We start from the raw sequence: 23,153 nt of genomic DNA, 5'->3' as shown, positions 1-23,153 counted from the left end.
TTTGTTGCAGGATGCCATACTCCGATGTAATTAAAGTCCAAGTCATTTTAGTGGGGCCAAAAGGTAAGTAAATTTGGTATTCACCTAATTCCAGCTGCAATGGAACCTTCCTAGCTAACAACATAGTGTGATATAAGTTATCCCAAATTTTTATGATATACACAAAATAATATATTAATCCACACTATCTCAGATAATTAAACTTTTTCATGAGATTTTAATAGAAAAAATATCACGAAGTAAAATAAAGTAAGTTACTCTGTAAATTAAAAATTAGTTTCATAGAAGTTAATATATTAAAATTTCTAGAAATTAAATTATGTATAAACTAAGTCTTAAATTCATGCATATAAAAAACTATTTGATTCTTAAATTAAATTAATATGTAAGAATTTGATTCTTAAATTTACGTATATAAAAATATTTATTAGGAGAGGTGGGTATCTAACTTCTTAATATCTCAATAAATTAGTTTTTCACTATTTCAAATTAAATAATAAAATAAGAAAACTTTTTTTTTTATTTATTAAAATTATAATGACGACCTTAAAGTACATATCATTACTAAGCCAATAAAAATCTTCTGAAGCTCCCTAGCCAGCTATTTTTTGTGACATTAGGTGACTGAAATAGCAAAAGTTACTATCAATAATTCTAGGTTTTGTGTGCCCCGCTGCAAGGAGCAAGGAGCACGCAAAGAGACTTTGTATAAATTTATATTTCGTGTTAATAATTGCACGCAATATAATGATCATGATGTTTTGAATTCGTGCAAGTTTCTTTTCTTTTCTACTTGGTGATGTTCTTTATCCTGAACAAGGGTCTTGGCATCAAAAACTGGTCCCTTGTAAGAAAGAAAGAGTGATGATCATGAATTTCTATTCTTTTCCCATGGCACACATGAGTCTTGAGGAGGGTCCCTAAGGTATTCTCTTATCCTTTAACAGCATGGATGTTATTACTCGCATGCATTGCCACTGTGCCAGAATAAAACTATGCAATAAATAAATAAACAACCTGAAAAATAACCGAAAAAATATGCCCCACATGAGCATTTATGACGAATCAGCAGCTCTTGCAATTTCTATCCACAAAAAATAAAATAAAATAAATTGCTTGGACTAGGGAATATATGTATATTGATCATGTTAGATTTGAATTTTTTTTTTCTTGATTTTCTGTTATAGATGTTGTGGACATGGTTTTTCACTTGGTAAAACAAATACCAAAATTCTGAAAAGTTGTAACTAAAAATGGCTAACAGAGTACGAAAGGAATACAGTTGCAAATTTTTCCTGAAATTTATTGCAATTTAAAACATTGTTTTCGAGACTCTTACATAGTTTTTCGTCAATGTTTATGTGAGATCACCATGCGTAAAGGGTTGAAAGCGTGATGAAAGCAACACTAAAAGCCCACTAAAATCTATGGGATATGTATATATTAATATTAAGGGTTTGTTGTTAGGGTTTTTACCAGAGTATCAATTATTGCGAGTAATAATTGAATAAATAAACAGTTGTTTAAGTATCGTATCTATATTTATATTACAGCTGATTAATCTAAATTAGCATTAATAAAAAAAATGTATGGTTCAGGTACGAATATTTTAACATTGATTCCTCAAGGGAAAAATTCTAATTTTTTTAATTAAAATTCCGTTTCTTTGACAAAGCTAATTAAATAACTTACATTAAAATTTACAGTTTGAATATTGGCTAATAATTCTTATTCTATTTCTAAAAATATTTATTATTAGTGTTTTTTTATATCATAATTTTAAAAGATTTTTTCAACTTTAAATAATCTCATGGGATTATGTAATAGGTGATTAAACCAACACAAATATTAAAAAAAAAAAATTATATAATACCTTACTAAATAAAAAAAAAATTATATGGATTAAAGTCAACTACATCAACCCTCAGTACAACATGAATTAGCCTCTCTCATGGCTAATCTAAAGATTCTTAAGAGATCCGTCGTGATGGATTCTGCTTCACTCTTTCTCTCTATAAATGTGTTTTCTATTCTAAACATTTGGCTTTTTATATGTCTTATATAACTTCATCATATCCCTTATTTGACTTCTTTTGAGTTCCACTCATTTAAGCGACCAAAAATATATTAATCAATAAAGTACATAATTAATTTACTAAAAATTAATTAATTTATTCAACAAAATTATTATTTATTAAGTTTAAAACTATATTAATATTAATTAAAAAAACAAAAATTAATTAACTCAAGTAATAATATCACATATATATAATATAATGTTCAATTTATAGCAAATTAAATATTAAGTGACTTAGTGATTTAAATTGTAAAATTTATAGTAAGGTTATATTTCGCTACCATACTAGCTTCACGTTATCATTATAGTGACCAAAATTAAGAATAAAAGATTTTAGATTGTTGGAAACGTGTCTTTAGATGTTGTTAAAATAAGTGAATTAGTTATTTGATAAAAATATGTTATTATGTTGTTAGTGGATCAATTAGTTTAATATTTTATTCTTCAATTATTATAATAAAAAAAACACCTAAAATTATGGAGTATGATTTTTTATTCAATTATTTCAATGTATTCAAATATAAGACATATTCAATAAGGTACGCTTTGCATTGAAAAGCAGTTACATTATTTTCTTGCTCTATTTTTTTTCTCTATCATAAGACAAACCAATAATTGATATCAAGAGTATTTCTTCTTAAGGGACCGACTTAGATTGAGAACCTACCATATACAATCCAAAATTCAGAATCAATATTCAAAATGAAAACCTAGTTGTTGCACCTCCAATTTTTGATGGAGAAAATTACCAAATTTGGGAACTTAAGATGTAATCCTATTAGAAGCCATAGATCTTTAGGAAGTTGTGGAGGAGGATTATGCAAATCCTTCTTTACCAGACAAGCCTACAATCTCTCAAATTAAAATTTATAAAGAACAAAAGCAAAGGAAAGCAAGGGTCAAAGCATGTTTATTCAATGTTGTATCACAAGGGATTTTTACTAGAATCACGATGTAGATGAAGTTAGTTAAAGACATATGGGATTTTATCAAAAAGGAATATGAAGAAGATGAGATGGTCAAAGGGGTGAAAGCTCTCAATTAACTTGATTAGGGAGTTTGAAATGCAAAGTTGAAGGAGATAGAAACTGTGAAGGTATTTTAATCAACTTCTCAATTGCAAATCGAGTTAGATTGTTTGGCTAGAAGTTTGAAGACTCTAGAATTGTCCAAAAAATTATAGTTACTCTTCCTAAAATATTTGAGTCCACAATCTCTTCTTTAGAGACTTCTAAAGATTTGAGAACTATTTTCTTAGCAAAAGTGTCGAGTGCTTTATAAGCTAAAGAACAAATTAGACTCGTGACACAAGAAAGCACAATTTTTGAAGGAGCTTTGTAGGAAAAATTGCAAATCAATCAAAGAACAAAAGAAAATAAAAAATGGAGTGAAGATTAGGAAGAAAGTTCAAAAGGTAGATCAAAATATGCACCGTGTCAATACTATAGAAAGAAAGCTCATCCTCTATTTATATGCTCGAGAAGACCTAATGTTAAGTATAATGAGTGTAATCAAATTCACTACAAGAAAAACGCAAATTTCCGACGGATAATTTCCGACGGATTTGGATTCGTCGGAAAATATAAATTTTCCAATGGAAAAATCCGTCGAAAAAAATCTGTCAGAAATTTCCGATGAAAAATCCGTTAGAAATTTCTGATGGATTTTTTTGTCAGAAAATATAAATTTTTCGACGGATTTGTATTCGTTAGAAATTTTTGAAGGATTTTATCGTCAAAAAATTTATGTTTTTGATGAAAAAAGATTCGTAAGAAAAGTTATATTACTGATGAAAAATTCCCGACAAATTTATATTTTTCGAAAATATAAGAATTTATTTACAAAAATTGACAATCATATGTTAAAAAAATCAATAAAATTATATATATATATATATATATATATATATATATATATATATATATATATATGAGGAGGGTTATAATAACACCGGTATAATTTTTGCTAAGTATTACACCGGTCAATAACTTTATATCAAATGAGAATTTTGTAAATTCAACTGTTAAATTGAAAATTCTTTACTCTTAAATCATATATACAAAATTTTATATTAGAAAATAAAATAAAGATAAATACATTTTTTTGAATTTCATATGTTTGATTTAAGATAAATAAATATATTAAATTAATTAATAATTTATATTTAAAATGTTAAAATTTAATTTATAAGTATGTAATAAATAAATATATATAATTTTATAAATTATATTATCATTATAAATTATAAAATTAAATAATTTAAATTATAATTTTAAATAGAAATAAGTAGATTGTTAATTATAAAAGTAAGTACATATAAATAAAGAATAATAAAATATATTATTATTATTATTCGTAATATAAAATTATTATATATTACTATTATAGTACAAATATGAGATTATATAGTTAAAGATGACTTAAATGAATTAATTTGTACAAGTTATACTGATAACATGCATATAAATTTCGGTAACTTATCTCATAAGAATTTCATAGTTAAGCGTACTTGACCTAGAGTAATATAGGGATGATTGACCTTGTGGAAAGTTTCCCAAAAATTGCACAAGTAAGGATAAAACACGGTAAAAAGTAAAATATCGTGAAATAGAACCCTTGAGAGGCCAAATATGAGGACTGTCATATTAATAAATTTATTAAAATTAAAAAAAAATTATAATTTCTGACGAAATTTTCCGATGAAAATTTCTGACGAAATATGGTATTTTCGACAGATTTCTTTTTTTGATGCCACTTTTTCTGACGGATTTAAATCCGTCGAAAAATTTTGTCAGAAATTAGCATTTTTCTTGTAGTGATTGGGGATGGAGTTGTTATATGCAGAAACAAGAATCAACCACATGGTGAAGAGGCAAAAGCTACTAATTAAGAGGAGAAAGATTACTTGTTTGTTGCCACGTTTCTCTAGCATGGAATCAAATGTAAGTTGGCTTATTGACAATGGTTGCACTAACCACATGACAAACAATAAGAACTTATTCAGGGAACTAAGCAATGCAAGCACATCAAAGGTTTGGGTTGGAAATGACAATTACATTGTTGTGAATGGAAAAAGAACAGTAGCAATCTCAACTTACTCAAGTAAAAAGTTAATTTCTGATGTGTTTTATGTCCCTAAAATTAATTATAATTTGTTGAGTGTTGGATAGCTAGTTGAGAAAGGTTATAAATTGTTTTTCAAAAATAAAAGTTGCTTGATTAAAGATGAAACTGAAAAAGATAATTTCAAAGTAAAAATGAAAGGAAAAAGTTTTGTTTTAAGAGGAGGAGGAGAAAATTACTTTTCTAGTAAAAAAGAGTATCAATTAATTATGGAACAAGAGGCAAGATGTTAAAGAAGAATAAGCTAATTTTGAAATACCACCCCAAGCCTTGGAGTGGTGATGTTGAAGCAAAGTTAGCAACAACAAAGGAGCAAGCTCAATTGGCTAAAAAGGAAGTAGATAACTCAAAGCAAAAGTATGATATCGCTGTGAAAGAAGGAAACTTTACTTTAGAGAAAACAACTATTATGCAGGAGTACACAAATAAGTAGTTGTAGTTAAGGGAAAATGTTTTAATAAAGGAGATGAAATAGAAGAGAAAATTGCAAAAATTGAGCATGGTGAGAGGTGTTTAAAAATTCTTAACTTAGAGTTGAAGGTTGTTGAATCAAAGAGTTGACTAAAAAATTGAAAGCTAAAAGTTCTAAGACCCAATTATATAAGAAGGAAACAATATATTATTTTAGCAAGAGAATAGTCTTCTACAATAGAAGATTAGAGTACTACTGACTTCACTAAGTGATTCTAAATCAGAAGGTTAAATTTTGAAGGATGAAGATAAAGTTTGCAACTTCCAACACAAGGAAAAATGTTAGAAATGTGTCTTTAGATACTGTCAAAGTAATTTTGATTTTCAGTTTGAATAAGTCAATTAGTTATTTGATAATATATGTTATTATGTTGTTATAGTGAATCAATTAGTTTCATATTTTATTATTTGATTAGTATCAAAAACTCTTAAAATCATGAAGTATGATTTGTTATTCAGATATTTTAATGTATTTAAAATAAGTCATATTCAATAAAATAAGGTATGCTTTGTATTGAAAAATAAAGTTACATTATTTACTTGTTTTATTGTTTTTCTCTATCTTATAAGACTAAAACTAACATACAAATAATCAAAAGTGTAATTTAGTCTTACAAATATTTTATTATAAAAAAATTTGACAAAAATATTTTTATGCATATTTAATATTAAATAAAATGCCTGCAAGCAATAGTTATCACCTTGAAATTATCTTTTGAAAAATATCAAACAAGTAAAAATTAGTTGAACCAGCGTAAAATAAATTATGGGAAGACCTTGAATATATTTAATGAAGGATTTAGTTTTGATTAAAACTTGTAAAAATAAATAAATAAATAATGTTTTGGGATCTCAAGGCAATAGATCCTTTGCCCCCTTGCTTTTTCTGATTACTGCTGATGAGGGTCTTAGCTAGTGATGGGAAATTGTCCTTTCAATCGATAAATTTTTTAAAATTCTCAATTAATGAGACTATGAATATCTTTTTGACTTTATTGCTGCTATGTGTCAAAGGAAGCTAACTTGCTTTATATATGCAGCTTGGTGTTTTAAATAGACTAATTTAATTAGACTTACTTTCAAACGAGTCATATAAAAGTTTTAATTTGACTCAACTTATCATGAATGAATTGGTAGTAGGTTGATTACTCACCAGTTTCTTTTAAAATAAAACAAAAAATTAATTATATATTCATATTTTTTAAGAAATAATAAAGAGTTATAATTTTTTATTCATAAATTAAATTTATTATTGATTAAAATGTAAATATAAAAAAATATCTATCAAAATTTTAAATGATAGTGAATTAATGGTCAAACCCATATTACCTAAGTTCAAATTCATTTGACTCACAATTTAAGTGAGTCATGTTAGAATTTAGTTATAATGGATTTTTTTTTCTTAACCCATCCAGAATTATAGTGAGTCGAGTTGACTTATTAAATTAAACTTACTTTAACACCTCTAGTCCTGAGTATGACAATTGGAATCACGATGAAAATGATACAAAAATATTTTTAATAGAATTGCCACCAATATTTTATTTTTAGAGAAAATATTAGAAAATCCTTTAAATAAAAAAAATGATTTTTGAAATCAAATTAAATTGAGTTCAAAAGTCAATTATATGTAAAAAATGTATTAATACCTTATAATGCCTATTAATAATAGTAGATTTAATTAATTGCTTAAAACTATACAACTTTACAAAAATATTTATTTTACTCTTATGAAAGAAATATATTTTACCCTTTTTTATAAATAAAAATACCTTTTTTTTTTAAACTAGCAAATAACTAGTCATTAAACTGTCACACTAATATTAAAAATATAATTACTATTCAATTAACATTATTAATTTTTATATGTTTAGTTTTTAATATTTTATCAAAAGAGGACTACTTTTATTTTTTGTGCATTTTATTAAAAAAAATATATCATTATATAACAATTTAAGTTAACAAATACTTAATAATTAAATTTTCACAATTAAATAATATTAAAGATAAAATTATTATTTAATTGATATTTAATTATTACATATTTAGATAATTTTAATTTTTATAAAACCAACACTTAAACGATAAGGTTTTCTTCATTTTGATTTGATATAGCATCAAAATATATGATAGCAAATGCCTGTTCATATACTTATGATATTTATTCAAATGACATCAAGAAAATATTTTTTATTCAATGATATGACGAATTTAAAAAATAAAAGTAATTATTTTTATGTAAAGAGATAAAAAAACTACGATTAATTGGAACGTGAAAGTAAAAAGAATGGCAATATTGACGCTTATTGTAGAAAAAAAAAACCTAATAAAAAATGAAACTTAAAAAAAAAATTCAAACCTCCACGTGATATGAACATGGGGATTTTACAAATCCAACATATGAACAGGAAAAAAAAACGCAAAAGTAATGGCAGAGCACTATGAATTAAACTATTATTATTATTATGTTGATGAAAAAGTAATATGCACAAAAGAAAGGGCAAATATTTATGGGACTTATACAAATTAATTTGAAATGGTGAAATACATGAACCTCGTGTATATATATATATATATATATATATATATATAAATTGAAATGGTGAAATACATGAACCTCACATATATATTACAAGCTTAAAATATTTTTCAGAGCATTCTTCTTCTGTTTTTTTTTTTCTGTGGTTTCTCCTCTTCCAAGAGAGTATGTTCTTCCTTCCAATTTTTTTTTTTTTGTACTAGTCACTGATCACTAAAAGTAATTGTTATTATTTTATCTTTATTAATATTGATTTTTATGACTTCCTTATTTTTAGCTAGTGACTATTGGCTCTCCTTTCGGTGTAACTTATTTATCGTTTTGTAACCATCAAATCTTCTCCGATTCTCTTTTATTTTTCTTTTCAATTTTCAAATTTAAATATTCAAATAAAATTTGTTATCCACAAAAGGTATGTAGATGAAAATGATACATATTGTTGGTTGAAGAGACATTAATGAAAAATTATGAGCTTGGGGATTTAAACTAAAAATATTTTTTCATAAAAATACTTAATTATAGGCTTGGACACCTTTTTCCATCCTATAAAATCAAATATGGATTCTTATATATGGTTGACTAGGATTCTCTCTTGTTTTTCCCCTTTACTAAGATTTGTTTATTCAATATTGTGGAAAAAAGATAAACAATAGAAAAGAAGTTGAATAATGTCAATAAAAAAGCTCAAGACTTTTTTGAAATAGTAAAGTAATAGCAAGACCATAAAAGAGAAAATGAAGAGTAAAGTAAGAAAAACACACAATATTTTTATACTGATCTTGATCAATACAAGTATTCTTTTATAATCAAGTCTCTTTAGACTCAAAGTTATAACACAAAGTTAAAGTTGGGTAAGCTAACAATGTTATTTCATATTACTATTAAGACGTGATACAAACAATTAAGTATAAGGATTTTTACAAAAAGAATGAAATGTACAATGATTGTGTGAATTTATCTTTTCATCATTCCCTTTTAAATCCTCAAGATTATTTATATAGGTGCTTCATAAAGATGATTGTTGTAAATCCTTGAGTATTTCTCATACGCTTACTTCATATGTCTTTATCTTCATTCAATTTAGAGAGAAGTGTTTGTTGGTACATTAAATGCTTGCATTAAATGTATTTCACCAAATTGTCACTTCTTATTTGATCAAAGAAGTACTAGTTATGCATCATCTTTTACGTGCCAAAACAGAGGAACCATGCATGTGTTAGTTTGAAGCAATTTTTCTTGCAACTTTTTGTGCTTTACAAGATATGCTAGTCCTTTTTCTAATGTAAGACATGTCTTTAGTTCCTTTAGTAAATTGTGAGTATTAATTGAAAAAGTATTTCCTTTCAATATGTTAAGGAATCATGTAGACAAATATGATTTTATTATTAGACATCATAAATGATATACATACAACGTATTAGTCTTACAGATGAAGTACTTCGTCTGTTCGACTTAATGTCCTAATAATTGATCATCTTAATAGATTGTCTTATCTTTGTTTATCTTAAGGCTTGATCTGGAAAACTTCTCTTAGAAAAATGTTTGTTTGTTATCAATAAAACTTAAAGATTGAAGGGTCTAAGATTGTCTTTTGACCTTACAAATATCGTTAAATTGTTGGTGAGAAAATGCTAAGAAAGTACTCTTATATTATTTGGGCATGCAACAACATTTTTGTCTTATCTTTCGAGTAATGATATTGTATTTAAGGGATGTTTAATTGATATGATTTTTGTCTTAGATTTTATTAAGTTTTTTTTTTGTTCGTTCCTAGAGTATCCACCGCCAGTAGCGGTGGCTAATTTCCTTGCTACGTTGGAGGCACCTCAAAGGGTGGGATAGTTGACCTCAAGATTTAACACGACTGCATACACAAGGCAGGATTCGAACCCCTGACCTTGCTTAAGCATGGATCAACCCCTACCGTTGAACCACACGCTTGGGATTAGATTTTATTAAGGTTTAGTCATGGTTTTGATTTTTAGAAAAATCGAAGAGTTTTTATTTGTCCTTTTCTTATTGGTCTATAGACCCTATTTACTATATTTTTATGTGTTCACAAACTTTTTGTACCTTCATAACAAGTTGAAGTAAATATTTTTTAACCTCTTCTCAATAAAATTTTTCATATAAAAAATCTTACTAACTTCTTCCATTGTGTTATACTATAGTTGACTTTTTTTCATGTTCCTTGAATTAATAGTAAGTGTTAATCTAATAAAGGTTGGACATCAATTGTGTGTGTGTAACATAAAAAAAATGTCCCAAGAGGTAAATCATATTGTACTACTAAATTATGTGTTATCTAAAGACATTTTTAGTTTCATTAATTTTTCAAAATGTCAAAGATATTTTTATCAATAAAAGATGGTGTATTAAAAAAAGTGCAAGGGGTACCTAAACTTATATACAAGTCATTGAAAAGAAATGGCAAACAAACTCATCCCTAATTAGATTAAATTTTCCAAAGGAGTACAAATGAAAAGCTAACCTAGTTATACCTTAACATGCGAGGGACATGAGAAATATCAACCTCATACTAAAATTACATTACCATATATATCAACATCATGTATTATAAAGCATACATGATATGTTTTATGTGACATGTTACAACAAATATACCATCAAGGTTTTAAAAGACCACCTAGATACCAAACTGAGCACACATAGATTGGTCATCGCTTGAAACCTAGATCCCTCATCCATAGTTTGTTCTACATGAAAAGAGATTTGTCCACCACCTATTGTAATGGTATACTCTCCTGCTCTTCTTGCCTCATTATGAGGACTACCTCTTTGGGATCCCAATCCATTAGCCATGTTGTCTTAAGAGTAGTATTCCTATATATCATGTACCCTATGATGTCTAAGCTCTCACTGACTAGCACAGATTGCTTTGATTTATATAGAACTTATTTGGATACATCCTATATTTACTTTTCCTTACTATCCTGAGTCACCAAGAGTAATGCCTAGTCGTGTGGATATTAATTCGTATATAATAATTATGTACATTATATCATTAATATTATTATACATAAAACAAAAGAAAAATTTTATACACTTGCTTACATAAAGCACTTTATATTTGCATCACATATTAGACAAAAATATTTACAATAATGTATATACTTATAAACTACTTATTTCTTACACTACTTTTATAATCTTTACATATCTGGTTGATACAAGTTTACAATAGGATTGACATGGTTTGTTGGAGGTTGGAAAAAGGTGACCACTATCGGTCCATCAATAACGGTAGGAATTTCTTGAGTAGAAGAAAACATAAAAGTTGACAGTGCTAATCCTTGAAAAGTGACCGAGTTGGCAACGACATCTACAGACCAAGTGGTTCCTGGAAATACCGCGGAGATGATGGAAGTGAAAGGTCCTGGAAGTGTTGGTAGGTCCATTTATTTTTATTTATTTTTATAAATTAATTACACAAGAAGCATAAGGAGTGAGAACAATTTTTTAAACAAATGTTAATAATTACGTAACATATGTAACGTCTAGTCGTATTAATATTAATCAAAGTAATATACATATATATATATATATATATATATAATATTTCTAGCTAGAAAACACGTGTATAGTAATAATATTATATATCATACCGTACCATAAATATTTACCATTACGTGCGTAGTTGCTTACTTTTACATATATATTACATATTATTGGAAACATTTACAATACGTGCCTATTTACATAACCTAGTTTCTTTTTCTACTTCTATTATAATATTTACATGGGTGGTTGAAACAAATTTACAATTGGGTTCACATGGTTAGCGGGCGGTAAAAAGAAAGTGACTATTATGGGGCCGTCGATCACTGTAGGGACTTCTTGGTTTGGAGAGAAGGTAAAACTCAACACCGCCACTCCATTAAATGTGACTGCGTTTGCTACCGCATCAACACTCCATGTAGTCCCAGAAAATACTGCAGAAATTACTGAAGGAAAAAGAGCTGGAATTGCTGGAACATCCATCTCTATTTATTTAATTATTTTTATGATTATATTACACAAGAAACATAAAGAGTGAGAACAGTTTTCAAATAAATATTTATAATCACATAACATGCGTGACAATAATTAATACTAAAAAAATATATTAATGATGATTAACATTAAAATTTGAATTATACTTGTAGTGACTAGTCAGGATAAATGAGCATTATCATAATATCCACTAATAAAAGGATATTTCACCTTAACCAACAATAGAATATTTCACCTTCATTTCTTACTCATTTAAATCCCCAAGGTCAAACCTCCAGCTACAAATAATTCAAATTTTATCTTCTATGCCCATAGAACAATATTTATCTTTAAAACGAGTCAAAGACAATTTAATAAAATTATATTATAATCAATCATAAAAATAATGACGCTAAATAAATTTGAGAATTTATTATTATTTAAGCTTTAATTAAATAACATATACGTAAATAAAATATATTAAGAGCACCAATTAATTAAATGACAATGATAATCATTATGAAATAATTAAACAATATAAAATATGAACATCTTAATAATTATTGTGGATAAAAATAATCATAGATTAAATAAATAAATGAAGTTAGAGACACCTCACTAGATAAATACACATAGAAAATAACATAGTAGTAGATAAAGTTTTAAATAGATAAAGTTCTCTTCCCCCTTTCTCAAATTTCCGTTGAGGTTCTTATTTATAGGCGTAGGCGTGGTTTCCATTTCAATTTTAAAGATCATTTACCTAGGGTTCTGTTACGTGTACAGGTGAGTTATATTTATCCTTTCATAATTTTAATTATTTATATAAAAATATATAAGACCATGGTAGGATTTGAACCCATGACCCAATACATGTAGTTCTTAAGCACAACTAGTCAAACCACTGAACCATTTTATTTTATATGTGTATAGCATCATGCAAATTTATAATAAGTTGTTATTCGTAGGTAATATTTATAATATAATTAGATAGCGCGCGCGCACACACACACACACATATATATATATATATATATATATATATATATATATATATTTAGTTTACTGAACATAAGATTTTATAAAATAAAACACTAGTATTTTTAATTTTAATTATACTAACTAAAATTTAAGAATTTGATTTAAAATAATAATAAAATTATAAATATTAGGTGATTCTATTTTATTAATTAAATAATAATAATTATATAATTAGGAATAAATATTTTATAATTTTATTTCACTAAAAATGTTGTAATAAAATTTTGATATATATATATATATATATATATATATATATATAGTGAAAATATTATACTTATTCTCTATTATATATATATATATATATATTATCATAACTAAAAATTTCAATTACTATTTTAAGAAGAACACACTTAATAATAATATTGAGAATATTGTTATCTAAAAAAATTAGGATATTACAACATACGTAGTAATAGTTAATCATAAATAATATACATAAAAATTTGAATTATACTTGTAATGACTAGTCAGGATAAATGAGCATTATCATAATATCAACCAACGAAAGGATTTTTCACCTTAACTCCTTACTCATTTAAATCCCCAAAATTAAACCTCCAACTACAAATTAATTCAAACTTTATTTCTTATGGCCATAGAATAATATTTATCTTTATAAATATAACAAGAAATAACAACAAGACGAGTCAAAGAGATTTTAGCAAAACTATATTAAGAGTAATAATCATGTAAATGGAAAATGATAATCATTATAAAATAATTAAACAACATAAACTATGAATACCTTATTAATTGTTATAGGTAAAAATGCTCATAAGTTAAACAAATAAATGAGGTTAGGGACACCTCACTATGTAGATAAAAAAATAACATAAATAAAGGAACATAATAGTAGATAAAACTTTAAAGAAATAAAGTTCTCCTCCCCTTACCTTGTACGTGTAGTAAGTTGCAGCATGAGAATATTTATAGGTTTTGCATAAAAATTTATTTAATTACTATTAAAAATATATAGGGACACGACATGACTTGAACCTATGACTTGTATCTTATGATCTCTATACATTATAAAACAAGTCATTGAACTATTCTATTTTATATGTATATGTTATTATATATATTATAGTAGATTGTTTCATATGTAATTATAATATTATAAATATTTATAATATTATTGGATATCATACATACATATATATATATATATATATATATATATATTTAAATATGATTACTTACATTAAAATTTATATATATTTATTTATATATATATAATGATTAAAATATTATTCTAAAAATTTGAATCATAACTATTTCTAAAAAAATAATAAAACAACCAATTTTATTTATTTTAAATAAGGGAACTAAAATTAAAAAAAAAAATATTATTTTAAGAATATATATAAGATAAAATTGAGAATGTTGTATCACAAATTTAGAATATTACACCAAGCAGACAACAGTGAGATACACACCCTTGGATTAGCAAACCATTGATTGAAGCTAAAATGAAAGTTATTCTTGTTGATTCTGAGCCACGACCATGCTATGTAGGCAATATGGTTTTTCATAGTTTCCCTATCAAGGATTTCTCCCTAAAGATATATTCATTTCTTTGCCTCCAAGTACACCATATGATCGTGCACCATACCACTGTCCATCTTTGTTTTTCCTTTTTATTTAAACACATATGGTAGTTGCTTTAAATGTTACCCAACATTAGTTGTTAGAACAATTAGGATTGACATCCAAAAGTAACACTCCATCCATAGCAAATCAATCTCCTTGCAAGAGAAAAATATGTGTGACATTGTTTCTTTTGTCAGATGGAAAAAGGGGCATAAGCTATCTTCAATATCGAAAGGAACATTTCTCCTAAGTAAATTATCCATTGTTGGCAACCATTGTGATATAATATCCATATCAATATAGCAACTTTACGACACATTGATCTTTCATAGGCATGTTGTAATTCTATCCAATTGGTCACCAAATTTTAAGTGGTGCTAAACTATGTAGGTGGACATAATTGAGAAGGTATTTGATGGTCCGTCAGTTCATAGCTCGTCTATCTTGTTCATTTTTTTGCATTTTAATATTGTCTTAGTTGTTGCAATATTTCCCACTAACATATTTCCCTTTGAAACCATGACCTTCTCCACTGAAATCCCCATGTCCATTCATCCTTCACCCACATGTTCACTATCTTTTCATTTTGATGCTTTGAAATCAAGAAAAGTCTAGGGAAAGAGATTTTCACACATTCATCGCCTAACCAATTATCTAACGAAAACCTGACAATGTCGTCCATCTCCTAACTACCATTTTATGCCTTTGTCAAATCATTTAGATTGAACTTGTCCCTCATATTATTATCAAATTCTTCCACCATAATGAACTTGAATTGTTGGTTTCTCCATCATATAGTCTTTTCAATCCTCCATATCTTGATGTTAGAACTTTTCTCCACAAGTTGTCCCTTTGGCGGAAGAAATTCCATCTCCATTTGGCTGAAAGTCAATCATCGAAACATTCAATGTCTTTTTACCTAGCCCTCTGAGACTTTTTGGGCAAATAATCTTCTCCCATTTCACCCATGGTATTTTTACCCTCTATACCATAAAAATCTTCTTTGGATGTTGACTACTTGCTTCTAAACCACCTTAGGCATCTTAAAGAAGGATAGGAAAAATAATGGTATCACTTTTAGCACAAAATGTATAAGGTGGACTTTTCCAGCCATGGAAATTATCTTTTGTTCCATCTAGTTAGTTTCCTCTTAAACTTATTTATTATTGGTTTTCAGGTTTCCTCCTTCCTCGAATTACCCCCTACAAGAATTCCCAAATAAGTGAATGGTACAACTACCATTAATTTATAACTAGTGCAAAAAGAGGCTTTTACGTCACCTAAATAACGTTGGAAAACGGCACTACCGACGTTATAAAAATGCAGTGACATATACCGTAATTTTGGTAGATTATTTACGTCGGTCCTAACTGGGTCCGACGTAAATTTTAACATCTACGTCGGCTACACATTGTGTCCGACGTAGATATTAACATTTACGTCGGACCCAATAAGGGCCGACGTAAATAACCCACTGCTGCTCATTAAAAGAAGGTGCATGTGCGCGCAGTAGCTATAGATTTCAAAAATTCACCTCCCGCGCGCAAAGGCTGAAGTGGTAGGGCCTTCCTCTTCTCCTTTAGAGTTCTTTTCAGGGATTCATTTCAAGCTTCTCCTTCTTCCTCTTCAACAACTTAGATTTCTTCCCCCGTGCTTCTTGTTCAGCTTGGAACCATGAAGTTTACATATTCGAGGTTAGGGGATCTCACTATCTTGTTTTTCTATGAGGTAGCATTTCCAGTTTTTCTCGTTCAACTTTGTCCTGCATTTCCAGTTTTTGAAGTTGGAGAAGGAAGTGACCACGTCCGGATTTGGAGTTGGGTCTATCAAGCAGAACGATCCGTTCTACTTGGAGAACGGCCCGTTCTCCAAGCAGAACGGCCCGTTCTCCAAGCAGAACTGGCCGTTCTCCAAGCAGAACGGGCCGTTCTGCTTGCATTTGTTTTTATTTTCTTTTTTAAATTTTTATGACTTTTTTACGTCGGACGTTCTCATATCCGACGTAAATTTACGTCGGTTTTCGCGCCCCGACGTAAATTTACGTCTCCCGCTTCTACGTCGGACGTTTTTCTGACGTAAAAACCCCTAAAATGACCGACGTAAAATGTGTATTGTGTACTAGTGAATTCAACAAATCAATTACTCTCTAACATGTTCCTTTCCACTCCAATATAATTGAAACTACTTTTGAAAAAATTAGCCTTGAGACTTGAAACTACTTCGAAACACCATAGAATACACTTGATGTTTATCACATTTCTTATTAATGTTGGCTCTCCCAAAAATAATGTGTCATCAATGTATTGTAGAAAATTGTCCTCTGTTATTTTCTCCAACCTAATACCTTGAAAAATCTTCCCTTTAAAGTTGCAATCCTCATGAGACCACTAATTAAGTCCCTCTGCCTCTGTGGTGATTAAAAAAAAGGGCGCTAGGATTTGTTTGTCTTAGCGCACGGTTTATATATAGAATTCTCCTATATTGGACTTCTGTTTATCAATACAGACACTTGACTCATTTTAAGGCACTTAGAAATCCAATTCACCTACCACTAGTACAAAAGAGGTATTCCATGTTGGATATTTTGAGCTTTTTACGTCAAAAAAAATACCAACGTAAGAGCGGGAGACGTAAATTTACGTCGGACCTGTCAAACCGACGTAAATTTACGTCGGACATTACCAAATCTGACATAAAACGTAGTAAAAAAAAACATATGAATGCAAGCAGAACGACCCGTTCTCCATTCAAAACGGCCCGTTCTGCTTGGAGAACGGGCCGTTCTGCTTCGTAGAACAACCCAAAAGAAAACGCCAACGACCTATACAAATAGAACAACCAAAAAATCGAATAAAACAGATAGTCACAGTAGCAATGCGAAGTAGAAAAGTGTTAATGAAACCTTGGTTCATATCTGATGAGCTGCAACAGTGTGCAAATGAGTAACAAAGAGTTCACCCCTCTGCAAAAGACAAAAAAACGATTCAGTAACAAAGGAGAGGGAGAGGGTTTACAGAGAAAAAAATGAAAAGTGATGAAGAGTGAATGCTCGCAGTGTGCCCCACACTCTCTTATTCAATTTCGCGAACTTTTTTACGTCGAACCTGATAGGGTTCGACGTAAAATGTCAAATCTACGTCAGACAGAACATACTTCCAACGTATATTTGACTTTTTACGTCGGACCTTATTAGGTCCGACGTAAAAAAGTTTACGAAAATTACAAAAATGCCACCGCGTTTTTTTTACGTCGAATTTTAGTATTTTCGACGTAAAAGGGGTGACATAGTAACCTTATTTTGCACTAGTGTACCTATCACTAAAACCCATATGTTGTAGCATATACATTAGGAACCCCTAATTGATTAAGTCGTAAGTCTTTTCATAATCCACTTTGTAGAAAATGCATTGCTTCTTCTTTAGTTTTACCTCATCAATAATTTCATTTGCTATTAAGACACCATGTAATATGTTCCTATCTCCTATTCCTATCTCCTAGGAAGGCTCATTGTGACTGATCAATAATTCTAGTCAACACCTTCTAGAGTCTCTTTGATAGAATTTTTGCAAGAATTTTATAGATGTAGCCGACTAATGAATTTGCCTTCTACTCCCCCAAAATGTCAAAGATCTTGAATATTTTAAAAGTTTCACAAAGATATTACCTAAAATTTATGTGGAGATGATCATCCTAAAATTGTGAGTTAATATGGAACAAAACTTGTCAATCAAAATCTTGTGGTAGTCTTGTGATAAAAGATTTATAACTTTGCAACTTGTATTTATTAGCTAAATGGAGGTGACAACTTTTAATATATTCTGGTGTTGTTTGATAACCACTCTTAACTCATAAATATGGTAACATATGAAGTTTACATGTGGAGACTTCTAGGTGAACTTCTTTTTGTATGATTTGGTGGAAGAATTTGTGCTCAATAAAAAATGCTAATCATGATCAACCACTAGTACAAAAAGGGTAATTTACGTAAGTTATTTTAAGCTTTTTAAGTCAGAAAAAGGTCCGATGTAAATGTTAAAGACGTAAATTTACGTCGGTTGTGATAGTCGACGTAAATTTACATTGGACATTCACAAGAGTCGACGTAAAAAAGTTGTAAACAAAAAAAAACATAACGCGTGCAAGTAAAATGGGTCGTTCTGCTTGCAGATCCACCCAAACGCGCAACATTTTCTAGTTTGTATTAACTAATATATATTAACAAATGATGATCCACCCAAACGCGAAGAAGAGGATAATATTAACTAATATATTAATAGATCAATACATACATTTATTTTCAACATATTAGCTAATATATTAAGAAAGGATTTTCCAAACTAACCTCAAACACGAGCCCAATGCAATCGGTCAAAAACTCAAGAACCACCCAAACGCGCAAACGTACATTCAGATGCAATACACTCAAAAGAAATATTAACTCAGAAGACTCGAATTGCACATACACTCAAAGTTCTCTTGTTTAAATATTGACACGCGCGCGAATAAAATTTGAAATTTGTAAATATTTTACATCGGACCTCGTAGGGGCTGACGTAAAAAAGTTAGACTTAATTACAAAAATGCCACCGTGTTTTTTTAACGTCAAATTTTTCTTTGTCCGACGAGAATATAGTGACGTAAATTACCCTTTTTCTACTAGTGAACCTGCATTGTTTAGTTAAGGTGTAACAAAAAGGGTCAGAAATTGGGAAGAGACTCTATTTTGACATGATGCTTGGATTGATATGCTAGCCTAAAACATTCCTTTTCTTGCTTGTGTCAAATATCACTTAGCAAGATGTATGTGTTGCTAAAATGGGTAAGTGTGTGGTATGATAATAACTAGTGTTAGATTTGGAGGTGGTGGGATTTTTTGGAAGGGAAAAGGAGTTGTTGGTAGATCTGGTAAATGTCATGGGTTCTTTTTTATTATACAGCAACTCGCTAGATCAATAGGTGTGGAAGAAGGATTCTTTCAAAAAAAAAAAAAATTATTGTTTGAACAACTATTTTTTTTTCTTTTACAAACTCAATCAAAAAGGGAATATTTTGCATGGTTATGTTTAAAAACTTTTGAAAGAGTTTTGTACCTTTCAAAGTGATCTTGATTTCTTTTTAACTTGTGTAAATTAGAAGTTTTGACTCTGGGACAAACATATATTGTGTTTTTCCTTTGAGGAGTGCAATAATCACTATTTTCTATCTTGTTTGATGACAATTTGGATTTGTTTACAGCTTGCAATATTATGAGGTATTTTCTGATGATATTTTTGTTCATTATCTACATTAGCTCTCTTTTTTTTTTAAAAAAAAAAAAAGAAAAAAAAAACATTGTGTCTTGTTCGTCTTTCTATTTTGGTATATTGTGGTATATGGTCTACTTGAAATTATGCAAAAAGTTTTTTTTCTTATATTAATGATATTTTGGACTTGAAAAAAGTTATATTTAAAGATAAATAGTACTTGATGTTTATATTTATTATTATTATTATTAATACAGCGATTTTTTTTATTCATCCCTTTAATTTGATTTGTTCGTAATTAAAGATTAGAATACTCCTTGAACTTGCATCTTAATAAAAAAAATCTCACAAAAGTTAACGTGAAACAATTTAATCCTTCCAATATCTTATATGGTAGACGATGCAAATTCTTATAAAAACGAAAACAAAACAAAACCCGAATTAACTACCATTAGTTTATCTTTAATGCTAACTGCATATGGTAAAAAAAATGCCAAAATTTCTCTTGACTTCACTCATCCAAAAACTAATAAAATAATGCATGGTCAATGAATTTTACTTTTAAGTTTGTATTATTAGGTTGACTTATTTCTTCGCATAAAGCTTCAAGGACCACTTCATTCTTTTCATCTCATGATCAATCAATTAATTAAACTGGAATCTACTGTCTCACGCTAAAATAGGAAGAATTAGTCAACTGATACTTTAATTCACGATTAAAAGAACGAAACAACCAACTCAAAGCAAAATCTAACACCATTGAACGTGTCCAAAAGAGAAACAAACAAACTTTAATTTCCAGTGATGCATTTAATTATATGATATGATAATATAATAATGTTAACATTTGATCATTGGAATATACACTTCTAGAACCAAAGGGGTTGAAGGCCAAATTGTGAGATTCAATATTCAGATTCAAGTCTCCTATAACTAAGAAAAAGCAAAGTTTGAACTTCGAAGTAAAAACCAATAATCTAGAAGATAAGTTTCTCTTGACAAGATCCATCATCTAGAAGCCATTTCTCAAGCAAAGAGAAAGGCATGTCTATTCCAGCAGTATCTGGCTTGCTCTCATCTTGGAAAAGAGTAGCCTCGGGAGAAAGAGATTGTGAGAACTCAGAATTTGAAGATTCCAAATCCAAAGACTCATAACCAAACAAGGACTCAAAATTAGTCTCAGACATTTCAACACTGCTTGTGCTTCCCTTTGGTCCCCCACTTGTTGTTCCTTCACTGCAGGCAGTGTCAGCCAAGTTGTTGAAGGAATTTTGAGTCACAGCTCTTGAGGCTTTTGGAGCATTCTTCATCCACCCCTTAAGCAAACGAGCTATGTTGTCAGCACTTGAAGCATAGCTTATAGATTGTGTTGTTGGTTTAGTGGAATTATAGAAGGAAACCTTATTATCATTAAAGAGGTTTGCTGAATTTGATTCAGCTAACAAGGTCTTGTTTGGTGAGAGAGCTTCACTGAGGGCTTTCTTGGCAGTGTGGATGTCTGTTTGAAGCCTTCTTTCCCACTGGCCTCTTGACATTGGCTGAGAAACTGAAACCCCTGTGTGTCCCAAGCTTCCTTCAGAACCTGCTTCCAATTTGTTCAGCTTCTTTTTCAAATAGGTGTTCCAATAGTTTTTTATGTCATTATCTGTTCTTTGTGGTAGGTAAGCAGCTATGGCAGCCCATCTGCATCATAATCAATGTGCCTCAGTTTATCATGTGAGTTCAAAAATTAAGGACTAAGGAACTTCCCACACAAAAACTCAAGTATTATTATAAAAATATATATATATAATTTATATGAAGATATACAGCCTGATACCAAAAGAGTTTTTGAGAAATTTTCTATTAAATATAAAGGATTTTGTGAGGTAAAAAAACTCTTAAAAGCTCAGCTAAGTTTTTATCGAGGTAGACTCACGAAAGTGTTATTATATGGAGCCAAATTCAATAACTAGGTGCTTCTGGCTAAAAATTAAAAGAACTTTAAGCAGCTATAAGTTGAATTTACCTGTTCCCTAAAAGGGCTTGAAGATGGATTATCATCTTCTCCTCTTGGTCTGTGAAGTTACCCCTTTTGATTCCTGGCCTAAGGTAATTAGTCCATCTAAGTCTACAACTCTTGCTGCACCTTGACAACCCTGAAAATCAAACCCAAAAGAGAGTACCATTTTTCAGATCACATCTAAATTAAAGAATCAGAACTTTCCCTAAAAGCAAGACAAAAGAGAAAAAGTAAAAACAACCAATGATCACAAAACCACCAAATTAAGATCTCAAAGTGGAACATATTGAGTTCACTAACCAGTATTGGAGGGAACAGCCTTCCAATTGCCAGGACCATGTTCCTGTATATAAGTCACCAAAATGATGTCTTCTTCAGGAGTCCATGGTCCTTTCTTCACACCCTCTTTATCACAACATGGTGGCCTTCCCATCCCCCCTTATAGTAGTATAGTACCCTTTTTCCTCCACTCCCCTACTTTATGTGTACACTATAGCTATCTCTCTTAGATCTCTTTGTTTGGTTTTCCTCTTACTTGCAACTTTGCAAGATGCTAAGGCAAGAGTCAAAGTGAGGGGTGTATAAATAGTGCAAAAGAGGTGTCTGAAGGGTCGCTGACTGAAGGTGGAGAGAGGGAAGGCAAATAGTCAAAAGTTGACAGCGAAAAAGCATTAACTCTCTTGGGAGTAAGACGGCCTAAGTCAGCTCAGCTTTGGAGCAATACCTCTCCTTTGTGCCTCTCAAAAACGCGTGGGGGCATTCAATGTGACTGCACTCGGTAACCTCTATTATCTACTTTTTTAAATCTCTAACCCCAGCAAAAGCTGGTGCTCAATTATGCCCTTCTTTCTATGCTTATCAACAGTTGTGAATTGTGATCCATCATCTATCTAAATAAACCATCCCTTTCTCTTTCAATTACTTCATCAGTAATAAGTTCATAGTGTTGATGATACATTGAATTTGATAGTTTTGACGTTAACCATACATATGGAATATTGCTTCTTTGGAAAAGGATGTCAAGAAATCTTTACTATGATTATGTTTCTGCATGTGTAGGTGCTTAATGTG

At 29.3% G+C, this 23,153-nt stretch overlaps 1 protein-coding gene across 2 annotated transcripts; it reads right to left on the bottom strand.

Annotated features, from left to right (window-relative positions):
- Window positions 1-20,870: 20,870 nt before the first annotated feature.
- On the bottom strand, window positions 20,871-22,784 carry LOC109787767 (myb-related protein 306). Of its 2 annotated transcripts, XM_083067848.1 has the most exons (4): window positions 22,383-22,784; window positions 22,089-22,218; window positions 21,481-21,763; window positions 20,871-21,396 (listed from the first exon to the last, which is right to left on the bottom strand). In XM_083067848.1, the coding sequence occupies exons 1-4, from the start codon at window positions 22,513-22,515 to the stop codon at window positions 21,058-21,060; spliced, it is 885 nt and encodes a 294-aa protein (XP_082923974.1). In that variant the 5' UTR covers window positions 22,516-22,784; the 3' UTR covers window positions 20,871-21,057. The 2 variants fall into 2 exon arrangements, with proteins under 2 accessions (XP_082923974.1, XP_020201925.1); XM_020346336.3 differs by having other exon boundaries at window positions 20,871-21,763; window positions 22,383-22,776.
- Between the last annotated feature and the right edge of the window lie 369 nt (window positions 22,785-23,153).

This window comes from Cajanus cajan, chromosome 2 (genome assembly GCF_000230855.2).
Source record: "Cajanus cajan strain Asha chromosome 2, NIPB_CcT2T_4, whole genome shotgun sequence".
In the NCBI taxonomy this organism is placed as follows: domain Eukaryota; kingdom Viridiplantae; phylum Streptophyta; class Magnoliopsida; order Fabales; family Fabaceae; genus Cajanus; species Cajanus cajan.
The sequence above is the reverse complement of the archived record's forward strand: the minus strand, read 5'-3'. Positions and strand labels throughout refer to the sequence as shown.

Coding starts and splice junctions, on each gene's coding strand:
- LOC109787767 (XM_020346336.3), bottom strand. CDS start 22,515: ATGGGAAGGCCACCATGTTGTGATAAAGAGGGTGTGAAGAAAGGACCA. Junction 22,219..22,382: donor GGCTGTTCCCTCCAATACTG/GTTAGTGAACTC, acceptor TTTGATTTTCAG/GGTTGTCAAGGTGCAGCAAG. Junction 21,764..22,088: donor CAAGCCCTTTTAGGGAACAG/GTAAATTCAACT, acceptor ATTATGATGCAG/ATGGGCTGCCATAGCTGCTT.